The sequence below is a fragment of the Vanellus vanellus genome, assembly GCF_965231255.1.
Source record: "Vanellus vanellus genome assembly, chromosome: 1".
Taxonomy (NCBI): domain Eukaryota; kingdom Metazoa; phylum Chordata; class Aves; order Charadriiformes; family Charadriidae; genus Vanellus; species Vanellus vanellus.
Genome location: NC_138905.1, coordinates 67,816,377 through 67,838,114, shown reverse-complemented (window position 1 = coordinate 67,838,114; position 21,738 = coordinate 67,816,377). Strand labels below are relative to the sequence as shown.

At 47.8% G+C, this 21,738-nt stretch overlaps 2 protein-coding genes across 2 annotated transcripts in view; both read right to left on the bottom strand.

Moving 5' to 3' along the window:
• OVCH1 (ovochymase 1) overlaps nucleotides 1-5,217 on the bottom strand; it is a gene marked incomplete at both ends in the record, with an annotated part of 37,368 nt that extends 32,151 nt beyond the window's left edge. Inside the window, 4 exon segments of the mRNA XM_082479492.1 lie at nucleotides 2,476-2,492; nucleotides 2,495-2,593; nucleotides 3,555-3,680; nucleotides 5,166-5,217. Of these exon segments, the coding sequence (XP_082335618.1) occupies nucleotides 2,476-2,492; nucleotides 2,495-2,593; nucleotides 3,555-3,680; nucleotides 5,166-5,217 (294 nt within the window).
• A 6,947-nt stretch (nucleotides 5,218-12,164) lies between these two features.
• TMTC1 (transmembrane O-mannosyltransferase targeting cadherins 1) overlaps nucleotides 12,165-21,738 on the bottom strand; it is a gene marked incomplete at its 5' end in the record, with an annotated part of 143,524 nt that continues 133,950 nt past the window's right edge. The window contains 7 exons of the mRNA XM_082490141.1: nucleotides 12,165-12,348; nucleotides 13,095-13,172; nucleotides 14,266-14,388; nucleotides 14,779-14,916; nucleotides 15,327-15,471; nucleotides 16,225-16,360; nucleotides 19,381-19,483. Coding sequence (XP_082346267.1) covers nucleotides 12,208-12,348; nucleotides 13,095-13,172; nucleotides 14,266-14,388; nucleotides 14,779-14,916; nucleotides 15,327-15,471; nucleotides 16,225-16,360; nucleotides 19,381-19,483 — 864 coding nt within the window. The 3' untranslated portion in view covers nucleotides 12,165-12,207. The remainder of the gene's footprint in view (nucleotides 12,349-13,094; nucleotides 13,173-14,265; nucleotides 14,389-14,778; nucleotides 14,917-15,326; nucleotides 15,472-16,224; nucleotides 16,361-19,380; nucleotides 19,484-21,738) is intronic.

Here is a 21,738-nt window from a genome sequence, read left to right as displayed (position 1 = left end):
TGTTTCCTGTCACCAACTCTCACAGCACAGGGCGCAACACAGCAGCGAGCTCATCTCAAGATCTTCGCAATTAGGACTGATTAAAGGTCTGCCTGAACTATTATCAAAATGGGACAAAACCCAGACCTGAAGCAACTGCCTTTTCACTCCAGAATATGTTCATTTGACAGTCCAAGAAACCCCAGTGCTCAGACAAGAGCTTTGGGGTCTATTTAGCACTGATTTGCAGTAGATTTATAGATTTTTCTTTTTTTTAAACCCCTGCCATCAATGTCTTCTCTATCCTCTGGGGGACTGCACCCCTTCACGAAAGGCCGGCTGCTGGGAATTACCACCACACTATTTCACCCATGCAGCCTTGGGGAGCGATGAGTCCAGGCAGCCTGGCTCGAGGGAGCTGGTAGGCACACACTTTATCATGGCTGCCAGCCCTGAAGTGCAGCCCCAAGTGTTTTGATTCAAAAGTATGGGAGGTTCAACCTGAGCCTTTGCTACAGTGCTTTCTAGTAAATTAAGATTATTTCTTTTCCACTAAGGGAAACCCTTCCTCTCATTTTCTAATCACTGTCAGCCATAAGTAACAGACCCACTAATGGCACAGCTCAGTTTTAATCCCAGGAGGCTCTTTACTGGACCTGGAAAGTTCCCGCACTTCCCAGCAATGTCTGCCACCAGGATTGCCTGACAATGCAAACACTGCAGCAATGGCAACATAGGAACAGCACTGGCAGCGTAATGCTGGAGAGTAAAAGCACCAGCTAGTTTTGCACTGAATAGAGAAACAAGGAGGTGCCTCATTATCAAGGTTAATCTTGCACATTGAAATTTTTATACCATAGCAACTTTCTCATTATTCAACATCAGTCCTCAAAAATGATGCTCAAGTTGAGCAAGAAACGGATGTGAAGCTGACGGGTCTGCAATTACATTATAATGGATTATAAAAGGGCTGGCAAAGGGGCCACTTATATCATTCTCCCTGCCCATTAAGAGGTCTGTAGCATGACCTGTAAAGCTGGATTGCATTAAAAGTACAAAGGCCAATGTGACTGCTAGGAGTAATGGGACAGTTGCCCGGGCTGTTTTTACCAGGAAGCGGCAGTGCTTCTCCTCCTGCTTCAGAAACACTCTTTGCGCCAAACAGGACATTTAAATTTGATTTGCAATCTCCCTGTGTGGAGGAGCCCCCTCCCCAGGCTATGAGGAGAAACACGTGGAGACCCAGCAGGAGCAAGCAGAGTGCTGGGGGTGCGTGAGTTGCTAGAGGACCCATGGCAGATCTGGCTGTGGCAGAGCGCTGGCCCCACTCAGCCCTGGGGAGGGGGGGAGGGGTCATTTCCCTCCCTGACCTCACACCTGGGCCCAGGAGCACCTCTTGTCCCAAGAGGAACTTCTGCTGAAAGAGCTGTCAAGAGTGATTGAGGAGGTCAGGCTGACTTACTGCTCCAGGTTGACCACACTCTGAGCAGTGGTAATAACCACATCTTCTCAGACCAGACCACCACCCAGAAATAGAAATGGCCCGGTTTGAAGGACACCTTCAAAGAAAGGGTCAGGTACGTTTTAAGATGAAGTGACTCCTGTTTCCTCCCAAAATGTGAAATAACAAAGATCAGCCCAGTCCGGAAAACAACTTTTTCCTTCCAGTATTAGTGTGCGGGATGCCCAGCTGCCTGGAGCCCAGAGGAGTAATTTCCAAGCCTTGGCTGACCCTTGGCAGCCACCTTCAGCCCCAGTAGTGCATGAGAGGAACGAGACCCCAGAGCACGCCAAATCTCATTCCTCTTCCTTGCTTTCCCAACCTTCTAGGGCTTGATGCTAGCCAGGGGTCCAGAGGATCCACCTCCCTGATCCCAGCATCCTACCCTCTCCCTACACCACCCTCTCCTTTGCCTTCCTGCCCTTCATGCTACTACCTGCATACATTTTCAAGCTGCTGCATGCACAGGGACTGGGTTTTGGGCAGAGGGAGGTGGCAAATTCTGTTTGCCACAGGTGCCAGTGTTTGCTCAGGCAACATGCAAACGAGTAGTACTTTCCTAAATAGAACCGTGCCCTGCTCAGTTACTCATAAAGCATCATCAGTCATTGCTCTGTGCTTTTCCTTATGTGAACACAAACCACCAGGCAAGGTAACTTTCCTCTGCAGCAGGAAACCAGCTAAGCACCCTCCTTTCCTACCTCTACAGCCTCTTTCTATACCATAAACCCCAGCAAATCCTCATATGGTGCACACCACAAAAGCTCTGCAGCTGCATTAGCTCACACCAGCCAGAGATCTCATCTCAACTATTAGATCAGCTCATTCCCTCCCACTGTGGGAGGGGAGGCAGCCGGGGAAGCTGGGCGAGAAGGACCTTTTGTCCAACTTCCACTCCTGAGCGAGCAGTGTTCAATGACTTGAGGGTGAAAGAGAGATGCTCCTGTCTCTTCTCCCCCTTCACCAGGGGGAAGGCAGCACACTGCAACACAGACCTGCCAGGGCTGTCCCCAGGCACTGATTCTCTCCCAGAAATGATCTGAGAGAAGAATCCCAGCGGCAGAGCATTCTCTGGGCTCTTCAGGTCAATGGGATGAACTCCACGCTTCAGGCCTACGCAGAAGACAGAAACAAGAGTGTTTTGCAGTGAGACAACCCCCCACATGCTCAAACACATCACCTCTGGCTCTTCTGGCAGGTAGGGAGTTAATGGGACAAATCCCAGGTGTCACAGCTTTCCTGGCTCCAGCCTGAGCTCCAAGCTGAAGGCAATTATATGGGGGTAAATGAAAACACACAGAAATTGCATTTCTTGATAAGAAGCTGATGTGTGCAAAGCTGAGGTCTCCTGTGAGGTACTTTCATGATGTGTGTGCACAGTCATTATAAAAAAAAAAAAAAAAAAAGGCAAATTTAGACTTAAACCAGTAGTCTAATTATTCTTAATGAAATGCAACTGGGACTTACAAAGTTAAGTAACAAGTGTGACAGGTTACAATGATGCCACCAGACTTTACTCAATGTTTATTGTTTCAAAGCTTCCACACCTTCAGCGCCCTGGGGCACTTAACCTGAGCAAGTAAAGTCATGAAAGACCTTGTCCCTGAACTGACAGAGTTCTGCTGGCCCAGCACTTCGTCTTGGCTTTGGTCTGAAATACATCGGAAGGAGACAGAGCTTTCTCACATCACTTTTGGCATCGATTTTGGCTCAGAAACGTGGACAACGAGCACGGGGAAAGTTTGACTTGGAGCAGGGTCCAGCCAGGGATGGCTGGCTCTGATTAAGTTTTAGATGCTTCACTGAACTATGCAGTTTGAGATAAATTCATGGCAATCACATCTATGTTCTCGGGGAACACCTCCCTTCCCCCCTGCCGGCCAGCCCTCATCCAGCAGGGAGGGATGCACACACTGACAGGCCTGCTGGACCACATGCTGGGTGGAAAAGGAAAGGGTGTGCTGCTCCCCTGGGTCAGCACCAAAACGTGATCATCACAGCAAAGTTCACACAGGAGGGGTGATCTCAAATACCGGGGACGCAAAGAAAAGGAACCGATTGCAACTCCTCATACTGGAGGTCTTCTTCTCTAGGCTGGGTGGTTTCAGGAGAGGGGTAGCATCAAGATTCTGGCTGCTTTGCTGAGAAGAGGACAGCAGCTCTTCCTCCACTCCCTTCAGCTGGCCTGTGCCTGCACCAGCTAAAAATCACTTTGTTAATCACTCCTGTCCGATGCGTCTCTCATGCCAATAGGAGGGGTCCCCTGCCTCTCCCAAGCCAAGGCTGGGATAAGAGTTCAGTTCCCAGCCATGCAAACATAAGCAATACCATGCTCATGATTTAGGAGGTACTTGCATCGTGTTTGCCCTGGCGAGAGCCTGGAACAACTCACTGGCATCACCAGTGGATCCAAAATGTTACCAACTGCCACAACGACACCCCCTCCAGCCGTCTCTAACTTTGGGTCCTATGTCCTCTGTGTAGGCTTGAAGGCAATGTTACTGTTTTAACCTTCCCATCAGGTTGGCAGGCATTAGAAAGCTCGCCAATCTCTTACACCAAGTGCCAGTGAGCTGAGGAGCCCATATCTTTCTCCTCTACCCGGACAGCCAACCACCCCAAGACTTCAGCAGCAACAAAAGTGGGACTCACCCCACAAGGTTGTGGGGATCCTTGCAGCACTCCTGGCTGCAGAGGGGCTGCATTCCTTGCTGCCCCATTCAGCCCAGCATCTCTCTCCCTCCCTTTTCTAATACAATTTTATCATATTCCCAGGAGACCCTCTGGCCTCAAAGCATTTGACTACTGCAGAAAGCTCAGTCACAAAATCAGGCACAATTTTCTAAGCCATTGACCAGGACCAAGCTCTCCCTAGCCCATGCTGCTCACCAGCTTTTCCAACAAGAGGCTGTGGTGATTATTGCTATAGCAGCAAGTCTGCTAGTGAAGTAGAAAATAAATAGACTTTATCAGAGAGGTAAATGATGGAGAAAACACCGTTCCCTTAGGTGGGGAAAGAAATAGCATTAAGAACAGCAGAAGGACCGGTATCATATTCGAGCAGGATAGGAGGGATGGCAGTTAGATGGTTATCCCATCTCTTACCCCACCTGGGCAGATCTTTTTAGCACTAGTTTCATTACCATTTCCTTCTCTTACCTATAGGCATCCCTAAGAAAGAAATTTTTACATGGATGGGGGAGCAGGCCAGACAGGGAGTTATAAATACATTAGCCACCGCAGGAGGATGCATAAGAAAGATTTGAGAACATGGTCCCATTTATTGCTCTCCTAGACACTTTTCTGACCTGACTGCCCCAGGGTCACCAGCTAGCAAACTCAGCAGGACCAAGCCATTTCTCTTTCTTGTGCAGCCAAGGGACCACACCACAGCTGAGCAGCCTGCACGGAGAATGGCTGACTTGCCACAGCAGCCAGGAGAGGGCTGTGGCAAGCAGCACTTCGATGGAGAGGGTAAGAAAGGCTTACAGTCCCAGCAGAGCTGCAGCAAGGGCAGCCCAAAGTCACTTACTGAGGCAAGAGCATCAAATTCCAGCATAATTTATGAAAACTGACTGGTTATATTCACCTGTTTGATTCCCTAAAAGAGCAGATAACTCCAGTGCTCACTGCTGTAACCCCCACACCGGGGCACATCTCCCCACAGCCCCTGCACAGGACTCACCACATGGATCAAGATGGGACAGCAGCATCAAGAAGAGCCCTGCATTCACCATGGCCCTGGGAAAGTACCCAGTGCCAGAGCCTGGCCTAGCCTGTGTTAGACACAAGAGAAACAACTCTCCTCCACCCCACCTAATGAACACCTTTAATAGATGAGGGGGCCAATTAGTTTGGGCGGGTGAGGCTCCAGAGCTATAAATCAGGTGGGTTTGGAGGCTCTCCAGCCAGCTCTTGTTGGGGGCCATTAGCTCCCTGGGTTTTCCTGTTTGTTGCTTTCTGCCTGCTTTGTGCAGAGACAGCAGCAGAAGCTTATGTTCCTCCTCACCATTCCTACCAGCCCTGAGCTGCCTCAGCCCTTGAAGTTTGAAACAAATCTCCTTGCTCGTGCAGAGGAGGGTTAGCACAGGCGAAGGTGAGTCCGGCCAAGTTCCTCGCCCTGTGGTCTCTCCTTGCCCAGACCAGCTGGGAGGAGCATGTTTGTGGGGCATGGTGGTGTTTGCCTCTTCCTTCCCACAGGACACCAAGACAGTTGGACACCTCTAGCAGCTTTTCATTTCTGAAGCAATACATAGGGTTTATGGAGAGGCTTAAGTAGCTGCCCTAAGGAGGAGAATTATTTGACCTTTTTTACAGGGAGAGCTGCTATCCACCCCCTGCTAGAGCAGCTAAGGCACAGAACTGCCTTTTCTTTGGGGCCAGGAACTGCAAAGCCCCCCTGGTGCTGCGGTGGTTCCAGGCACATGGGGCTCCAGTGTCACCCACAGCAGAGCAGGCATCTCCAGCCCACTTCGGGAGGTGCTCAGCAGCCTGGTGGCTGCGTGGCCCGGAGGAGGCAAGCGCTGCCCAGCCTGTCCCCTTTTGCCATGCCACTACCCAGCCCCATGGGCGCTGCCTGCCCAACATGTTGGCCAGCTGGCAGCGAGAAGGCCCCTCTCCTGGGATAACAACAATGCCAACGATATCTGTAGGCAATGGAGGGAGGCAAGACCACCATGCTGTGTTCCTTGTTCAGCTGAAAGTGCAAAACCAGCACGCTGTTCCATGAGGCAGGATCCGGGCTGTCATCTGGCTGTGCATGTTACTTCTCCATAAGTACAAATGAGGACCTGGGCAGGGGGACATTGGTAGCAAGCTCCATTAAGAAACCCTGCACTGTTGGGATCCGGGAGAACTTCAGGGTGTCCGGGCTGGCTTCAAAGTGAGCGTGCAATTCCCCTTCATGCTACAGAGGGTTTTGCACACACCAAACTCTGTGGCTTGTGTTCAGGGCTTTTGATTCTCTTTGAGGCCCATTTTCAATGGAAGCGTTTATCACCATCACGATCCCTTGAGTGAACCCAAGCCCTGGGAGCACACAGGAGCATCTGGGAATGTCTGCCAGGAAGAAGGGTATTAGAACAAAATTAGTTTTTTCTCAATTTCTGTTCTGCTTTTCTCTTTGCACTCTGTAGAACTGACACGTTCCTGACATGTATAAAGCCGAACAGGAAGAGCTTATGCCAGTATAACATGTCCAATCATCAAGACCGTGTAAGCACCAGCCCTTATCCTTTCTCATGCTCGGGCTCCAAAAAATGCCTGCTCCAATATTTTTATATGGCCAGGCTCAAATACACGTGCTGCTGCATAGTTGCTCCTACATGACCAATAACTGGGACTCCTCGGGCAGTAAAACCTAAGTCAAGTGGAGTAAGAAACTTTGGCCCTTCCAGCTCCAGAAGAACTTGTTCATGGTTGGTCCTAAGGAACAGACTGACTCCATAGCCAAGAGAACAAAACCAGACACAGCACTTACTTTTCTTACTTTTTATATAAAATAGACATTTACATACATTTTCTTTTGCAAGACTTTGAGCATAACTCCTTTATGTGAAATCTAGCCATAAATCCCGCAGTGAAAAAAGCAAAGACTTTGCAAATTCCTGTACCACTGACATACATCCAGCTGCTGCTAAGTGTGAATTTATTTTTTAAAGATTTCTGATCCATGGGCTGTTTTCTTGTTTGTTTTTGTGGTTTTTTTTTTTTTTTTAAGATATGCACAACTGATTAAAAAAAGATACAGAAATAAGAACCATATGAACAACAGGCAATGCAAACAACTCCCGCATGAGAGGAACACGCAGCGTGACATCCACTTCAGGCAAAGATTTCTACAGTAATACAATTGTAGAAGCCATAACTTTTACAGAGGATACCACTGGGGGTATTTTCCAGAAGAAAAAAATTTTCAGCAAGTCAGTACAAACATGGCAATGAACTTTTGCACAAAGTTATCAAGATTACCTGAAGCAACTTTGCCACATTGAAACACTAGTGAATGCCAAGCGCTTTTTTTTTCTTTTTTCTTTCTTTTTTTTTTCTTTTTTCTTTCTTTTTTTTTTTTTTTTTTTGCTGCTGGGTTTAAGTGTACATAAAAGCAAAATGGCGCATTTTAAAATTGCTGCAAAAGACTGAAGGTTGGGGAAAAAAACCCTCTAAGGGCTAATTTTTTCCAAAGATTGTGCATAATTGCATATATGAAAGATAGAAATTGAGCACTTGGTCAACTTAATCACATACAGATTGAGGAGACTTAAGCATATACCAACTGTTTCACTGAGTTGGAGGACAAGTGGGCAAAAGACCATACAACTATATTCTAAATTGCCAAATTATTAAAATTAGAATAATTATCTTCTTTCACCATATCTGACCTGGTTTCTATAACTGTTGAGAAGCTTTCATAGTTTTTAGATAATTTTAGGTGTGTCCAGCCTCCCCTGCAAGTTAGGCTCTTTATTTTGGATTTTTTTGACTTAGACTTCTTCCACCCATGTGCATACATGCACACCCCCCTGCCCCGTCCTCGTCGAGATCTCTGAAATGAAGGCTATTTGCACTGCTGCATTCACTTACTGTTTGGCCAAAACAAGTTGCCTGCACATTTATAGGAAAATCTAGTCCAAGGTGTCTCTGAGAGAGAAAAAATGCACACCCCCACCCCCACCCCCATCATTTATCCCGGGGGCTGGAAAAGGAATGGAAGCCAAGAATGCTGGCCTTTAAATAAGCAATAAAATAAACCAAAATCCATCAGCTGAAAATATTATTCATGGGGAAAGGAAAAAGCAACACAATTATTATGTTTTTCATTTAGGATTAGAATGCACAGTGAGTACCCAAGAGTCCTGTCTAACCAGCTTTCCGTTAATTCTCCACTTGAATATTGGCGAGCACTGAGGTTTTGCCAATGCAACTTGCAGAGAGAGAGTGAACTCTCCCCTACCAGGTAGAGCTTCAGCCATTTATTAATTTGTAATCTCTGCTAACCATGCTGAGCACTGGAGTTGGCAGAAAGCAATGTATTTATAACTCATTATTTTAGAAGCTGTGCAATGCTAGAGGAAGAGGACATTTCCTATGATTAATTAGGATAATATCCAGTTTATCACAAGGTAAGTCGCTCTATTTATCTTCCACAATAGCATTCCATTTTGGTGGAGGTAACCCATTTCATATCATACTCCATTCTTCTTCTTCTTCGCCTGCAATAAACCTTTCACAAGATTAATGTCCTGAACAAACACAGCGTTTCAGCATGGACGCCAACGAGACAGGGAGTCAGCTCAAAACTTCACAAGGGTCTAACTGCTTTGGTAGCTCAGGGTCCGAATCGTCCTCCAAAAACGCTGCCAGTTCGCAGACCGTCATCCTGCACAGGTGGGGTGTAAAATGCTGGTTCAGGAAAGGGGGGTTTGTGACTGAGCCCTCCTCTCTCTGTAACGACCATAAAGCCAGCTCCAAAATGCAGAGAGTCGGCCTTTCGGCATATAAATGTCATCCGGTTCAGCTGGGATTAAACTCCGTGGATATGTTACCTGCCTAATTAAGGCGAACGGATGAACATACGCCGTGCCTTCCAACCAAATCGCCTCCCTCACCGGGAGGACGGTCTCATCTTTCTACGATATTCTGCAAGTAAGGCAGTGGTGCCAAAAGGGCAATCCTTCTCCAGGAGCTGGGAGGGGGGGCACCCAGAGCTATATGCACTTTTACACGCGCACCAGTTTTAGGAGGTCGAGATGACTTTGATCAGGTTCTAGGACAAGAACGAGACAATCATTTCTATCGGGTCTCTCAGGAAAGACAAACTAAGCTTTAAGTTAAAAACACATAACCAAGTCATCCCCCTCACAAAGCACTGCTATAAAAAATACAACTTCTTTTATATTTGAAAAAATATGTTTTGTTGGCCACAATTTAAAGCCACACTGCTGTGGGGCTTGTAGAATATAGTGTATTTATTTCATATATCTTTATGAGACGAAGTTTGTAGCTGATACACATTTTTTAGTGAGACGTGTCTCCCCCACCCCACCCCTATCCCCCACCCTCTGGCTCGCCGTCGGAGCACTCTGCAGACCCCTGCTTTGGTGGGCTTTGCACAGTGCCGCTGCCAGGGGCTGCACCAAACACCGCTCTGCCTGCCCCCAAACCTGCCACCACCCAGCGGTAACTGCAGGCAGGCAGCCAGCCTGGGCATACGGGGCTTTGGTGAAGGTGCCCCCAAGACAGGGTCTCCTCGGGGAGAGCCAGAGAGCTTTATGGTCCAGGTACCTCTGACTACCCATCTACAACTCCGCGACACGTGGTGGGGAACCGACTGCTCTCAAGAGGCCATTTAAGCTTAGGTTTCCCCATCCCATGGGACTCTGCTGGTGCAAACCAATCTCCTTCCAGCTATCCTGGCAGCGCCAGGGCTGTGCAAAGCTACTCCCTCCATGCATGGCATCCAGCAGAGCGCCTGCACTGGGGACCTGCAGAAACATCAGGCCAGCATGTCCATGGCCGTAAAAGTTGTGTGACAAGACAATGGTTGCTGATCCAGCCCCAGGCCCTCAAACCCATCCTTGGCCCCAGAGAGGAAAGTGGGCTGCTTGGGCTGGGGGAAAAGGGGAAAATTCACCCGCCAAAGACTTGCTTGGTCTTGGTCCCTGCTGCTCCCTTGGGACTAGTGAAGCTGGTTTGAAGGGAGAAAGCCCAGAAATGTGTGTCACCACCTTCTCCTCCCAATGGTCTCTCCCTGTCACCAACCTTAGGAGCCAGTCTCTGCCCAGCTGTAGGCACTGGCTGGTCTCCTTGGCCAGTGGGGACCAGCATCTCCCAAGTCCAGCCTTGTCTTGGTGGGCACACAGCCATGGCTCCAGTGGGTCCAGAAGCTCTGGCAGGGAAGACACCTGCACCAGCCTGGACTCCCTCTGAGCTCCAAAGGCAGTTGGAGTCATGTTAACAATTTGTCGGTAATTTGACCACCAGTAATGGCTAGACAGCGAGCTTTTTAAATAAAGCCACCAGAGCCACCAGCGCACAGCTGTCCCATCACACTGAAAAAATTTGGAGCTTGCTGAGGTGCCAGGGCCAGCACCAACAGAGCCTGGGTGCCATGTGGGTCGCTGCCACACAGGCTTTTCCTGACAGACGTGTATCAAGGCATCGCATACCTCATCTGAATTGTCCTTTACTGATAACGCCAAATCCCGGGCTGCCCTTCTGCGGGGACTGGCCACAACCAAGCTCAAATATCACAACTTTTACAGCAGTTTCCTGCTGCAATAAGAACAAACTGATGACGTACCCTTATGTCCAAACCCAAAGGCAGCGGCACCAAGCACGATCCCACCAATGCTCTCTGTGAGCTGGTACAAACCCTGGTGGAAGCAGCAGAAGTGCTGTTACTGCAGTGGCAGTTTGGTCCAAATTGCTCTGCAGCCATTTGCTTTAGGAGCATCCTTAGGGGGTTATTCAAGCACGCCTCAGTGGTCCTGCTAACTTCAGACCATACAAATCACAATGCCCAGCCATGTGGCCAGCTGTGAAGAATACTGCCCAATTCGTATAAAACAGAGAAAATATATTAATTATTTGATTACTATAAGTTAAATAAATAAAGCTCAAAAATAAAAGCCCCAATTCTGAAGAGATTTTTTTTTCCCACTTCAGTATTTAAAAATATAGATTTATTACTGATCATCTATAGGTCATTTTCTGTATCTTCTGGGGGAGGGGATGAGAACACTTTGACAAAGAGTTTTGTCAGTGTTATCACCATGATAAATGGGCTTTGTCCCTGTACAACAATAAAAAAGCCTCTTTAGTACCTTTCCAGCCTAGGAAATCTTCCCTAATCTCTCTGTGGCTTTACTTTACCTCCTATATTGATCAGATCGGTTGTTTGAGTTTTTTTTACCAGGGACTGGACAAGAGGACAAGTAATCCTAGAGCTTCCCATTGCCTTTGGATGCTTCCATTTTTTTTCAGAGTAATAATTATTTGGCCCAGAGGGAGAGGGCAAAGGGTAAAGCCATATGATATTTGGCAATACTGACATCATGAACCTGAATTATTACAAAATTACTATCTTATTAGCAAAACATTCAGGTGAGGTTTTCCCTCAAAGGATCGTTTGTCCTACTTGTAGAATCATCTTTCTAGGTTGATATTTAGATACTGTTTTCCTTTTCTTTAGAATACTTTTCAAGTCACATTTAGAGTTGTAAAAGTGGCCACCATTTCCTCAGCATTAACCACTTGAAACTTTCTTATGCGATCACTATGATCATCTTTCCCAGCTCAGAAGGATCTGGCAGCACTTGCAATGAAGCCCATTCAGTGGTACTTTACGTGGACGAGGTGAGGGCGTGTTGAGTAACAGGAGGTGCTACTTCATCCTCACCGCAACGGATGAGTGCTTTGTCTCCATGGTTTCCCCAGTGATAACCAAGATATTGAAGGTACGTGTCCCACCCACACTCCTGGTGTGATTAAAATGGGTTCAGCCTAAACATAAATCTTGATTAAAGGAAGGTTTTCATTCACTCTCCAGCATGTCCCACAGGAGCCGAGTTTCTCCTGTAACTTGGGTCAAACATAAGCATGCATTCATAAGCTGCCTTCCATAATTCCGGGTCCTATCAAAGTTCCTTCAGCATCGCTTCAAGCTATAGGCTTCCACCATACTTTTCTCCAAGGGGCATGAGTTTCTTTCCACTGGTGACTGAATGCTATGTTTGGTCTTTCTCCTGGACTTCCTGAAACCGTTTCTCCAAGCGATCCAGTTTGGCCAGATTCTCCTTCAGCAACTTGCTGTTTGGAACCAGCTGTAAGGCTTTCTCATAGTAGCCACGGGCAGTGATGTAGCTTCCCTGCAAAGAAAATTTGTAACAGATCTCATTCGCATTCCCTGACATAGAAAGTTAATTACTTGGGAACGGTGAAGACCGTAATACAAAGGAAAAAGAGTTTATAAACCTTGATACTGTTAGGTAACAGGAATATTTCTTCATTATGGGATGGATCTCTGAGTGCCATTAGCCTAAACTTGATCAAACACACACAGCAATAAATAGATTTACATTTTTCTGTTATGTTGTAACAGAGGAGTTAATTTTACTCAGTGATAGGATAGCTTGAGGATATCACACACAATGTGACTCTTTAAGACCCCAATCATAATGATATGCTAAAGTATTCAAGAAGATAAGCAAACACAGGGTGGGCTGTCTATTTCCATATTTTCATGCCAGTATTCTGCATTAGACATCTTTATTAAATTAATTAGGTAGAGAGGAATCTTAAAAGTGACACGGTGACATTTTTTAAGGTAGGTCAACAATTGAAGCAGGAAAACTTTAGAGATGGACAGGTTGCTCCTTGCAGCCTGCCCTCTTACAAATACGGGATTTGCATTACAGGATACATATTCCCAAGACACCTGGCTGGGAAATTCTAGTTGGGGTGGACAGACATTCCTCCTTTTTGGACAAAGTATGTCGGGGACACTCACTGTTCACAAACATGCAGCTCTTGGCAGTCTGAAACAAATCTAGCTTTCTGCCCTGAGTAGCAGTCTCTGCAGTTGACAGCTTAAGGAAAGCAAAATTGCCTTTACCTTGATGTGCTCAATGCCTCCCATATTCATCCAGGCCTGCGCTTGGTCTGGGTTGAGCTCCACAGCCCGTTTATAGCTCTACACAAATATGAAACGTTCTTAGGTTAAGTGTCTGAATCTTCAAACAAAAGCACTGCTGGAGGGGAAAGAGAAACTAAGTTTCCCTCTCCCCCTGAATCCATTTAAAATATATTTTCCAATTCCTCTCATGTACAATGCACAAACTGAATTTCATTTTTTTTACAGCAGAGGTGACATAACATACTGCTTCACTGCTGAGCTCGTCTCGCAGGTTTTCCCTGCCCACGGCGAGGAACGAGGAGCCACACCAACCCCTGTGACCCTATCCCTGCCACCCTGCACCACTGAGGTCTCCTGCACACCAGGGTCATTTCCCTGGGCAGGTGCCTGCCACCCACAAGCCACGTGTGGGCTGTGAAGCTCCTTATCTGCAAGGCTTTCATTTGGCGCTGCTACAGCCACCGGCGTGGAGGTTTTTCAACGACCTGAGGACAGTGCCATCCCTCCCCACTGCTTCTGACACTGTGCATGGGAGAAGCAGCAATGAGGATGCTCTGGACTATGCCAAACAGCACCGTTTTTAGGCTGGCACGACAGGAAAGGATTCAATCCAGGATTAGACACCTCTAGAGCTATTGAGAATATTCAGACCTGTCCCAACAACAATATTCTGTGCGATTATTTAACGCTAACATAATTTCTGAGCTATCAAGCCTCCTGCTCCATAGGATAAGCTAATCTCTCAGCTATTAGGTAATGAGGTGAGATGTAACAATGTGGTGGGCTCTCACAGGTCCCCAAGCTTGCAGCTGAGCCACCTGGAGTTGGCCATCACCAGGAAGAGGGGCTGGGGCTGGATGGACCAAGGGTCTGGTCGATGAGAAGAGGCCTAGGCTCCTCCATAATCCCACCACGACTCTGTACTTAACCTCTCAGAGCAGGGAGCTGTATTTCCATACAAGAATAGGGAAAAAACTTGCAACTACGTCTGGCAGACTTAGCTGCCCCATAGCTTAAGCTGTACCACTGGTGAACTGCTGATCTCTCAAGGCCAACAGCCAGGGTGCACGCATCAGGGAGTGTTAGATGCAATGAGCTAATGCTATCTTTATACCTACAAAACTATCCCTAGGGCTTAGAGCAGTCATACCTCGAAAGCCTTGTCAAGGAGATTCTGTTCTCTTAGCTGGTTTCCTTTAGTGAAAAAGAGCTCTGATATGACTTTTGGATCCTTTGGTTTTAGCTGAAGAGCTTTTTCTATAGCTTCAAGTGCCTGTGAAAAAGCAAGAGGACATCACGTTACTGTATTCTGCGCCTTTCCACTTCTTATGCTCTCCTCACCACTAGGGCCTCCCAGCGTAACAGTCATCTTTCTCCTACCCTTGCCTGTCCCACATTGTTAACACCTGTGGAAATGCATATTTTAGATGCCTGTGGCTGATGGGCAGTGGGTCTGACAGCAGAAGGAGCACTAAGTGGTAAGAAAACCACATTGCTTAGTTTCAGTCCCAGTACCTAAATAAACAGAAGGGTTTAGTGAAAAAATAAATCTACTGGATGTGCACTAAGGCATGTGACATGTCTCTGGAGAGACAGAATGTAAAATTCAACCTGAGCTCTGAGTGTAAGTCCTTGGGACAAGGGTAACCCATGGCCACAGTACCTTGGGATAGTGCTCCTGCTTGCTGTAGATGGCTGACAGAAGACGGTAGCACTCCAGACACTCTGCATCCTCGTTGAGTATATGGTTTGTCATCTTTTCAGCTTCCTTCGTCCGCCCCATCATCGCTAAAACCTGAGCCTATAGAACCACGTTATAAAGGGTTATGATCTTAAAAAGCTCAGCCCTCTTTTAATACATGATGCTGCACCCAGCAGCTCAGCTGGTGCTGGGCTCCTGCTTCTCCTGCTGGTGGTGTTAAGAGGCACCTCAAGACAAGGCAGAAGGACTCACCCTTCCTAGCAAGTAAGGGGCAGGTCAGATTTTCTCTACGCCAAGTCCTGCTTCGCTGGGAAGGCAGTGGCTGAGACATAGGTCTGAGGTCAGGAGAGGTGAGGAGGAAACAAGGAGGATGGGAGAGACGGTTGCTGGATGGCCAGGGCAGAGATAGAACCAAGCTCTGAGCCTTGGGCAACATTCACACTAACATAGCCATCCCGCTGCACTTTTGAGGTCCTGCCCTGCCCTGGCCGAGCTCGCTTCACACTCACCAGCGCCAGTCGGATCTCTTTGTTTGAAGGCTGCAGTGATGCCGCTTCTCTGTAAACCTGCAACGCTTCTTCATACCGCCCCGTGTTGTAATACAGAGCCCCCAGCGGGGACAGGATTTCAGCCTTTCGGGATACCTTCAGTGCCCTGGAATTTGGGAAAAAGAGATGCTTCCAGGTGATGCGGGGATCAAAGCAGAAGACTGAGGTGTGGCTTGTGCTGGGATGGCGCAGCGAAGCGCTGACCTGTGCATGGCACGTTCATCCCACCCCGGGGAGCACAAATTTAACGTCCTGGGGAGGGATGAATGTGCCCACAGCAGCAGTCCCACTGGCCACCTGAGGAGAGAGGGCCACCTCCAAAGTGCACGTGAGCATGCAGCAGGGGTGGGGATGGCTGACGGCGGCAGAGCCCCCAGGAGTGTGAGTGCAAATCAGTATGCCAAAAACGAGGCAAAAAAAAATTTGACGGTCCACCCTACTACATATTGTGAATCAGAGCCTGCCTGCTGGCACATCACTGGGAAGGGCTTGAGTTCCTGACGGTGCCAAGGGTTTGGTGCTAGGCTGCGCAGCAGTTATGGCCGCTATCAGTGCTAACAACCTGCTCATGCCACCGAGAAACCTCTGGCTTTGTTGTTAGAGTATGCCCTAGCCAAAAGCAGCAGTGTGTCCATCCTGGGGGCTTGGGAAGTCAACACTGCCTGAGTCCATGCAGCCTCTCCGGGCATTCCCCAAAACTAGCCAGATAAACAATGGTAAATCTGGTTTCAAAAAGATGGAGAAGGAATGGGGGAAATCCCAAACATGCACTGACAGATTCATGTATCAGAGGTGCTTTAGAGACACAAGCTGTACAGGGGGAGGAGGGAAACCTCTGTCTCCCATCCCAAATTCTTACCGCTTGTACCACACTTCAGCCTCCTTGTTTTGTCCCAGTGAGCGGTGAAGCCTGCCCAGGTTCACCATGGCCACATGGTGAGCGGGACTCAGGCGGATGGCCTGCCTGTAGTGGGACGCGGCTCGCTCGGGAGCCCCTAGAGAGGAGAACAACCATTAGACTGTCGCCTCAGAAAAATCCCGTTGCAAATTCAGTGAGCAGTAATGCTCTGGGTGTTCCTTTAGCCATTGCTCTGTGTGTGGGAACCACCTTGAGAAAGAAATCCCACCTCAGCCTTTCTAGAGATTAAAAAATTGCCATCCAAATTAAGATTTAAGCTCCAGTATCCAGACACGATCCTCAGAAACAGTTTTTTCTAGGGGGGCGGTTTGCAAGTCAAGGGTACAGTCGCCAGAAGACAACTGCCAACTGAAAGCACCCTCCTATCATGCTGCGGGGTGGGGGCTGCACCCCCATGCTGAGGACAGAGGTCACCCCAGAGAGGGGGCTGCAGCGTGTGTCTCACCTCCCGGGAGAGCATCTTTCCACCCTGGCCCGCTGGAGACATGGGCAACGGAGAAACGGAGAAGAAGCCACCCAGTATTCCCCACAACCCCACCAGAGCTGCAAACAGTTTTAGCTTTTTCCAGACAGAGACTGTCCCCTCCACCTCTGTCACACTGGGCCGGCTCAGTCGCCGTGCGTCGCTCAAGAGGAATGGGAGTAGCTGCCAATGACCAGTTAACTCCCACCTCGGGGCAATAAATCCCAGACCAGAGGTGTCGAGGTGCCGATTTTGGAGCACATAAGCACCGTCTCTGTGTTGCAGAGGAGCCATTGGGTGGCACTGCTCCGCTGTGCGAAAACGTCTACCCGTGCAAGGTCCCGCAGTCCATGACATCACCGAGCACCGCAACAAAATACAACACCGTGCAAAAACAAAGGTGCCAGACCACAGGCCCCAAAGCCTAAAGCTCTATTTCCAATAGTATATTTTTATTTAGCTAAACAATGGCTTTCCCCAACAAGCATCTTGCAGTGCTTTCCTCAGGCAGGGCCTCCTGACTACCTACTAAATAAGTTAATGGGGCACAGCTATAAAGTTCCAACATTTCAGCAACGTGAAATCATATTTTTAATGCCAGTGCTCATTTAATTGGTTTGCACGCTCTGGACCAGATAATCTCCTGATGAAAACCAATACTCAGGGAGCTTTGTCCACCAACAAAGCTTTTGAGTATTGGCATTTTTTAAGCCAAATCACTTCACAATGTATTTAATTCCATTTCTAGCCAGAAAGCAGACCTTGAAAACAGCCTGCACGTGTTGGGGCACTGAACATGCTGTCGTGGGAATTTTCTTTGCATAGCTTTTCAGTTCTAGTTTGGTTTTCCTGAGACTATCTGTGCAACATAAAAGTAACACTGACACGTGTTGGCGTCTCCTTTACAGGAGAGAGGAGGGACAGGAGATTCAGAAGTACTTAAGATTCACGACTGTATGTTTTGGGGCAGGACTTTTTCAAAACATCCAGCAGCAGCCTTGACTTTCTCCCACCACTGAGCAGGCAGATGTTTTTGGAAATCGTATCTACAAACCATCCTGGGAAGCAGCTGGGCACGCACCTCAGTCTGTAAGTCAACCAGTGTCTTTCCTGCTCAACACACGGGGGTAATGCGCATCATTAAGGGAGGCAACGCTGAGCGTCTATGACCACTGCAGAGCTGTCTAGAGTTATGGCTCCCCAGAGCTGACACTTGCTGGAGGCTTGTTACACGAAATCCTGCAAGTTAATTGGAGTGGTGCTTCACAGCATTTCCCTGTGTCCGCCGGGGAAGAGCGCAGCCTGCGACGGGCTCGCTACCAGCCGCTTCCTTCACGCCTCGTCATTTCTCCTGGAGGATTATTTGCACATCATGCCTGAAGTATCAAAAGTCAGTGTTTTTTTTTTTCCTGTTGTTTGTGTGCAGGGCAGTGTCGGAGTAAACTAGGAAAAGTTAGTTTTGGCTTTGGCAGAATACACAAGTGCAAAAAATAGAAAGGGCACAGCACTGCATTTGAACCACAGTTTTTGGCAGGAATAGGGCAGTTATCTGGGTTGGGAAGCAAAGATGAGTACAACGTCAGAGTGAAATTACTGGGAATTTTTATTATTTGCAAGCTTGAATTTTGCCAGGGCACAAATTCAGAACGTCAACCTCTGTTGCTAATGCCACGATGCCTTTTTTTGATTATGAACACTCATTTTGGCTTCATATGTATTTTGCACTGGTACTACAGAACAGCGATGGCTGAGCATCAGCTCAGAGGTAGGACAGCCAGCTGCAGACTGATGGACACCATCGTCCTTTCATCCCAAGCACCACTGAGCTAGGCACAGTGTGACAGGGGCAGAAAGGGTAGCAACCACACGCTTTAAGCCTACAATATTTCATTGCTGAGTCTCAGCTCTGTTCTGGAGGGACTGGACTGTGACAGTACTTTGGTTTCCACTAGTCATTTGTCAAACTTGGCCTTGCTTATAAAGCTGTCAATAAAAGGCAGCGATTGCAGTGGCATTTTTTTGTTGTTGTTATGTGGATGCCAGGAAGTGCCTGAGTCCAGGGAAGTTGGATGGGAACCAGGAGCCCATAAAATAAAGGCTTTGGATGCAATTATGGAGCTCCTGAGAAATCAATTCACCCCACAGTATCTTAGGATTTGTTTTCACAGATGATTGTGGTTTAAAAGCCATGTTTGTTTTTATAGTGGTGGCACTCAACCTTTACAGTCAAAGAGCTGCTTTATCACCAAGTAGAGCTGCAAGTGCTCCAAAGACCATGATGATCCACTCGTGTGCCTCGGATTTGGTTTGACATGGCCATGCTTTCCCAGAGAATTGCCAGGGTGCTGCCCAGCTCAAATTGAAGAGGACAACTGCCTGTGCGAAGATGGTGAGAAACACTGAAGGAGCCAGCCAGGCCAAATGCCACTGCCACATATTGCCTGCGGTGATTACAAATTTCAGTATGCTGTGCCATCTCAGCAGCGTGGGGATATTTACTTCCAAGCTACAGTGGAGGAGGCACATCTATTGCTTTGGAAGCTTTTGACACCCTTTTAGATGCGTACTGGTGAATAAAACAAATCAAAGCAGATAAGGCATAGAGGGAAAAGCCCTGGCTCCTTCTCACTTACCAGTATCAACCAAGAAAACACCGTAGTTGTTATGCAGATCGGAGCTCTCCGGACAATTCTCTATGCCAGCCTTATAGACCTCCTCTGCTTCCTTAAGCCGTTCCTGAAAAGAGAAGGAGATTTCTTAGCCATGGCAGAAAGGGTGTCAGCACCATTTGCCGCATACCTGCATTTTGTGACACACGGGGAGCTCGGGGCATCAGCCCACCCTGCCTTCTAGGAGGCCAAAATTTTACCCCATGGCATGGATGCAATATAGCTGCTGTCTGGTACCCCACAGCAATTCAGAGAGCTTTCCCCCATACCTTCCCAATTGGATCTACCTATGAAACAAAAATAACAGCTGGAAAAGGTGGCTTGTGTGCAACATCAGCGAGCCCCAGCTGGGCACGCATACAGTCGGGAAGCCAGAGCGCCGGGGGTTGTGGTGGTTCTATTGAGAAGTATCTGTCATCTGGGAGCTGATATATTTTAATTTATTTGTTTAATGAGCATCTCGCTGGCTAACTTTTCCCCTCTGGAGCTCTGCTACTCGTTTCCTAAGCAGCAGGAAAAATACAAGGAACGAAAGCTTGGTGTGCGTGACAGCTGGGGGGCGGGAAGCTCGTGTAGGGGCATGAGGGGAAGCTGGAGGAGGATGGGGGCAATGAAAGAGTGGGGAAAATCTCACAGATACAGATAAAAAGCAGGCATTGTCAACATGCGAGATGTAGCTCACTGGGATTGACGGGACGTGCCACAGCACTGATTCCCAGCTGTGCTGAGCTCTTACGTTCTGCACAGATTTCAAGGAGGTTTGTTGGTGCTGAGCGTTCCTAGAAAATACAGATGTTTTCTTTGGGAACACCCTGCCTATGGAAAGTGTCCCCACTGGCTGAGCTCTGTCTAGCCTGAGCTACAGGCAGCCCGGTCCTGAAATTAAAATAAGGTGTCTTTTTTGGATCAAATAGAGACTTAATAAGGTTTCCATTTCTCTGCAGTCAGACAGCGTGTGCCCACTGCCTGCACGCTCGCTAGCACGGGGTATCGCTGTCATCCTTCCCCCCTAACCTCAGAGCCTCGCTGTTGGGTGCATTTATGGACGGAAGCTGTGCACAGCAGAGACAAGCACGGAGCAGAGGGGTGTCAGGCAAGCCTCAAGCACCAAAGACGCTTCTTCCAACTCCTCCTCTTCCGTGAAGCGCCACAGCCCTACGGCAACAAACCCCACGGCCTCCTAACCACATTCCTAAGGGAAATCAGCTGCCTGGGTCTCCACTGAGGAAGGCCTGGAGCCACCAATGCCGACCTCCTGCTTGGGGGTTGAATCCACGTTGAAATGAGAGGTGTCTCCATTCCCAGCTGGGGACCCTCCTCTCCGCCAAGTCCTGCAAATCCTGGACACTCCGGGGCTCTATCTGGATTTAAAGGGTGCACCTGATGGCAGCTTTTGTTCTGTAGCTGCTTAAATGTGTGGACTTCTTTCTCACCTCCTATTTCAGAGCTAGAGAGCTGGAATTAATCGCATTGGAAGACTATGACTTGATGAAAGCACAAGGTTTGTTGTGGTTAAGTGCTTTCACATTTACATGATAAAGGTCAGCCAGCAGTAAAGATAGCGTGCGATAAAACACAGAAACACGTTTTTAAAAAGCGCTCGACTTCGGACATTTTGGATATATTTATGTGAATTTGACATCATTATTCTGCAGGGTCAGGAAAAGTATAGTGACTGTCAGAACTGACTAAAACGAAGATCAATTTTTTTTGAGAAAGCATCTGTGTCACCAAGACATTAACAAGCACATTTTCAAAGCTTTCTGTATTAATTTCTTTTCCTCTAAGTTTAAATTTCAGCCAAGGAATGTGGCTTTGTGTGCACGTATGTCAGTTTTTTCATTTTATTTACTGATCACAAACCTGATCTTTAGAGCCAGGAAGGACTGTGTTAAACTGGATTAGCAGCGTCCCATGTCAAAACATTCTCACTCACCAACATTGAGCACTTTTAGCATTTTTATCATGGTTGCACTGCTTTTTTGGCACCTAACATCCTGACCCTGCATGCCTCAGGTTTAGCGCAGAGTCTGGGATGATTTCGCTAACGAAGTGTTTGCATTAAGCACAGTCAGAAATTGGGAAGGGTGGGCCCAGCTTTTTGTGCCAGAGCTTTCTCCCTCACAGCCTCTCCTCTTCCTGGGAGAAATGCTGTAAGTTCATCAAGGCTTGATTCTCATTAACAGTTAATAATGCCACTCCCAGACCTTCATGAAACATTCATCAACCTCACAAAATTCAGAAGATTGTCTTAAAAAATGTATGAGATTTTTAGGATATTAAAAAAATTATGCATGTGAGAACCTCTCAGTTGAACTCTAG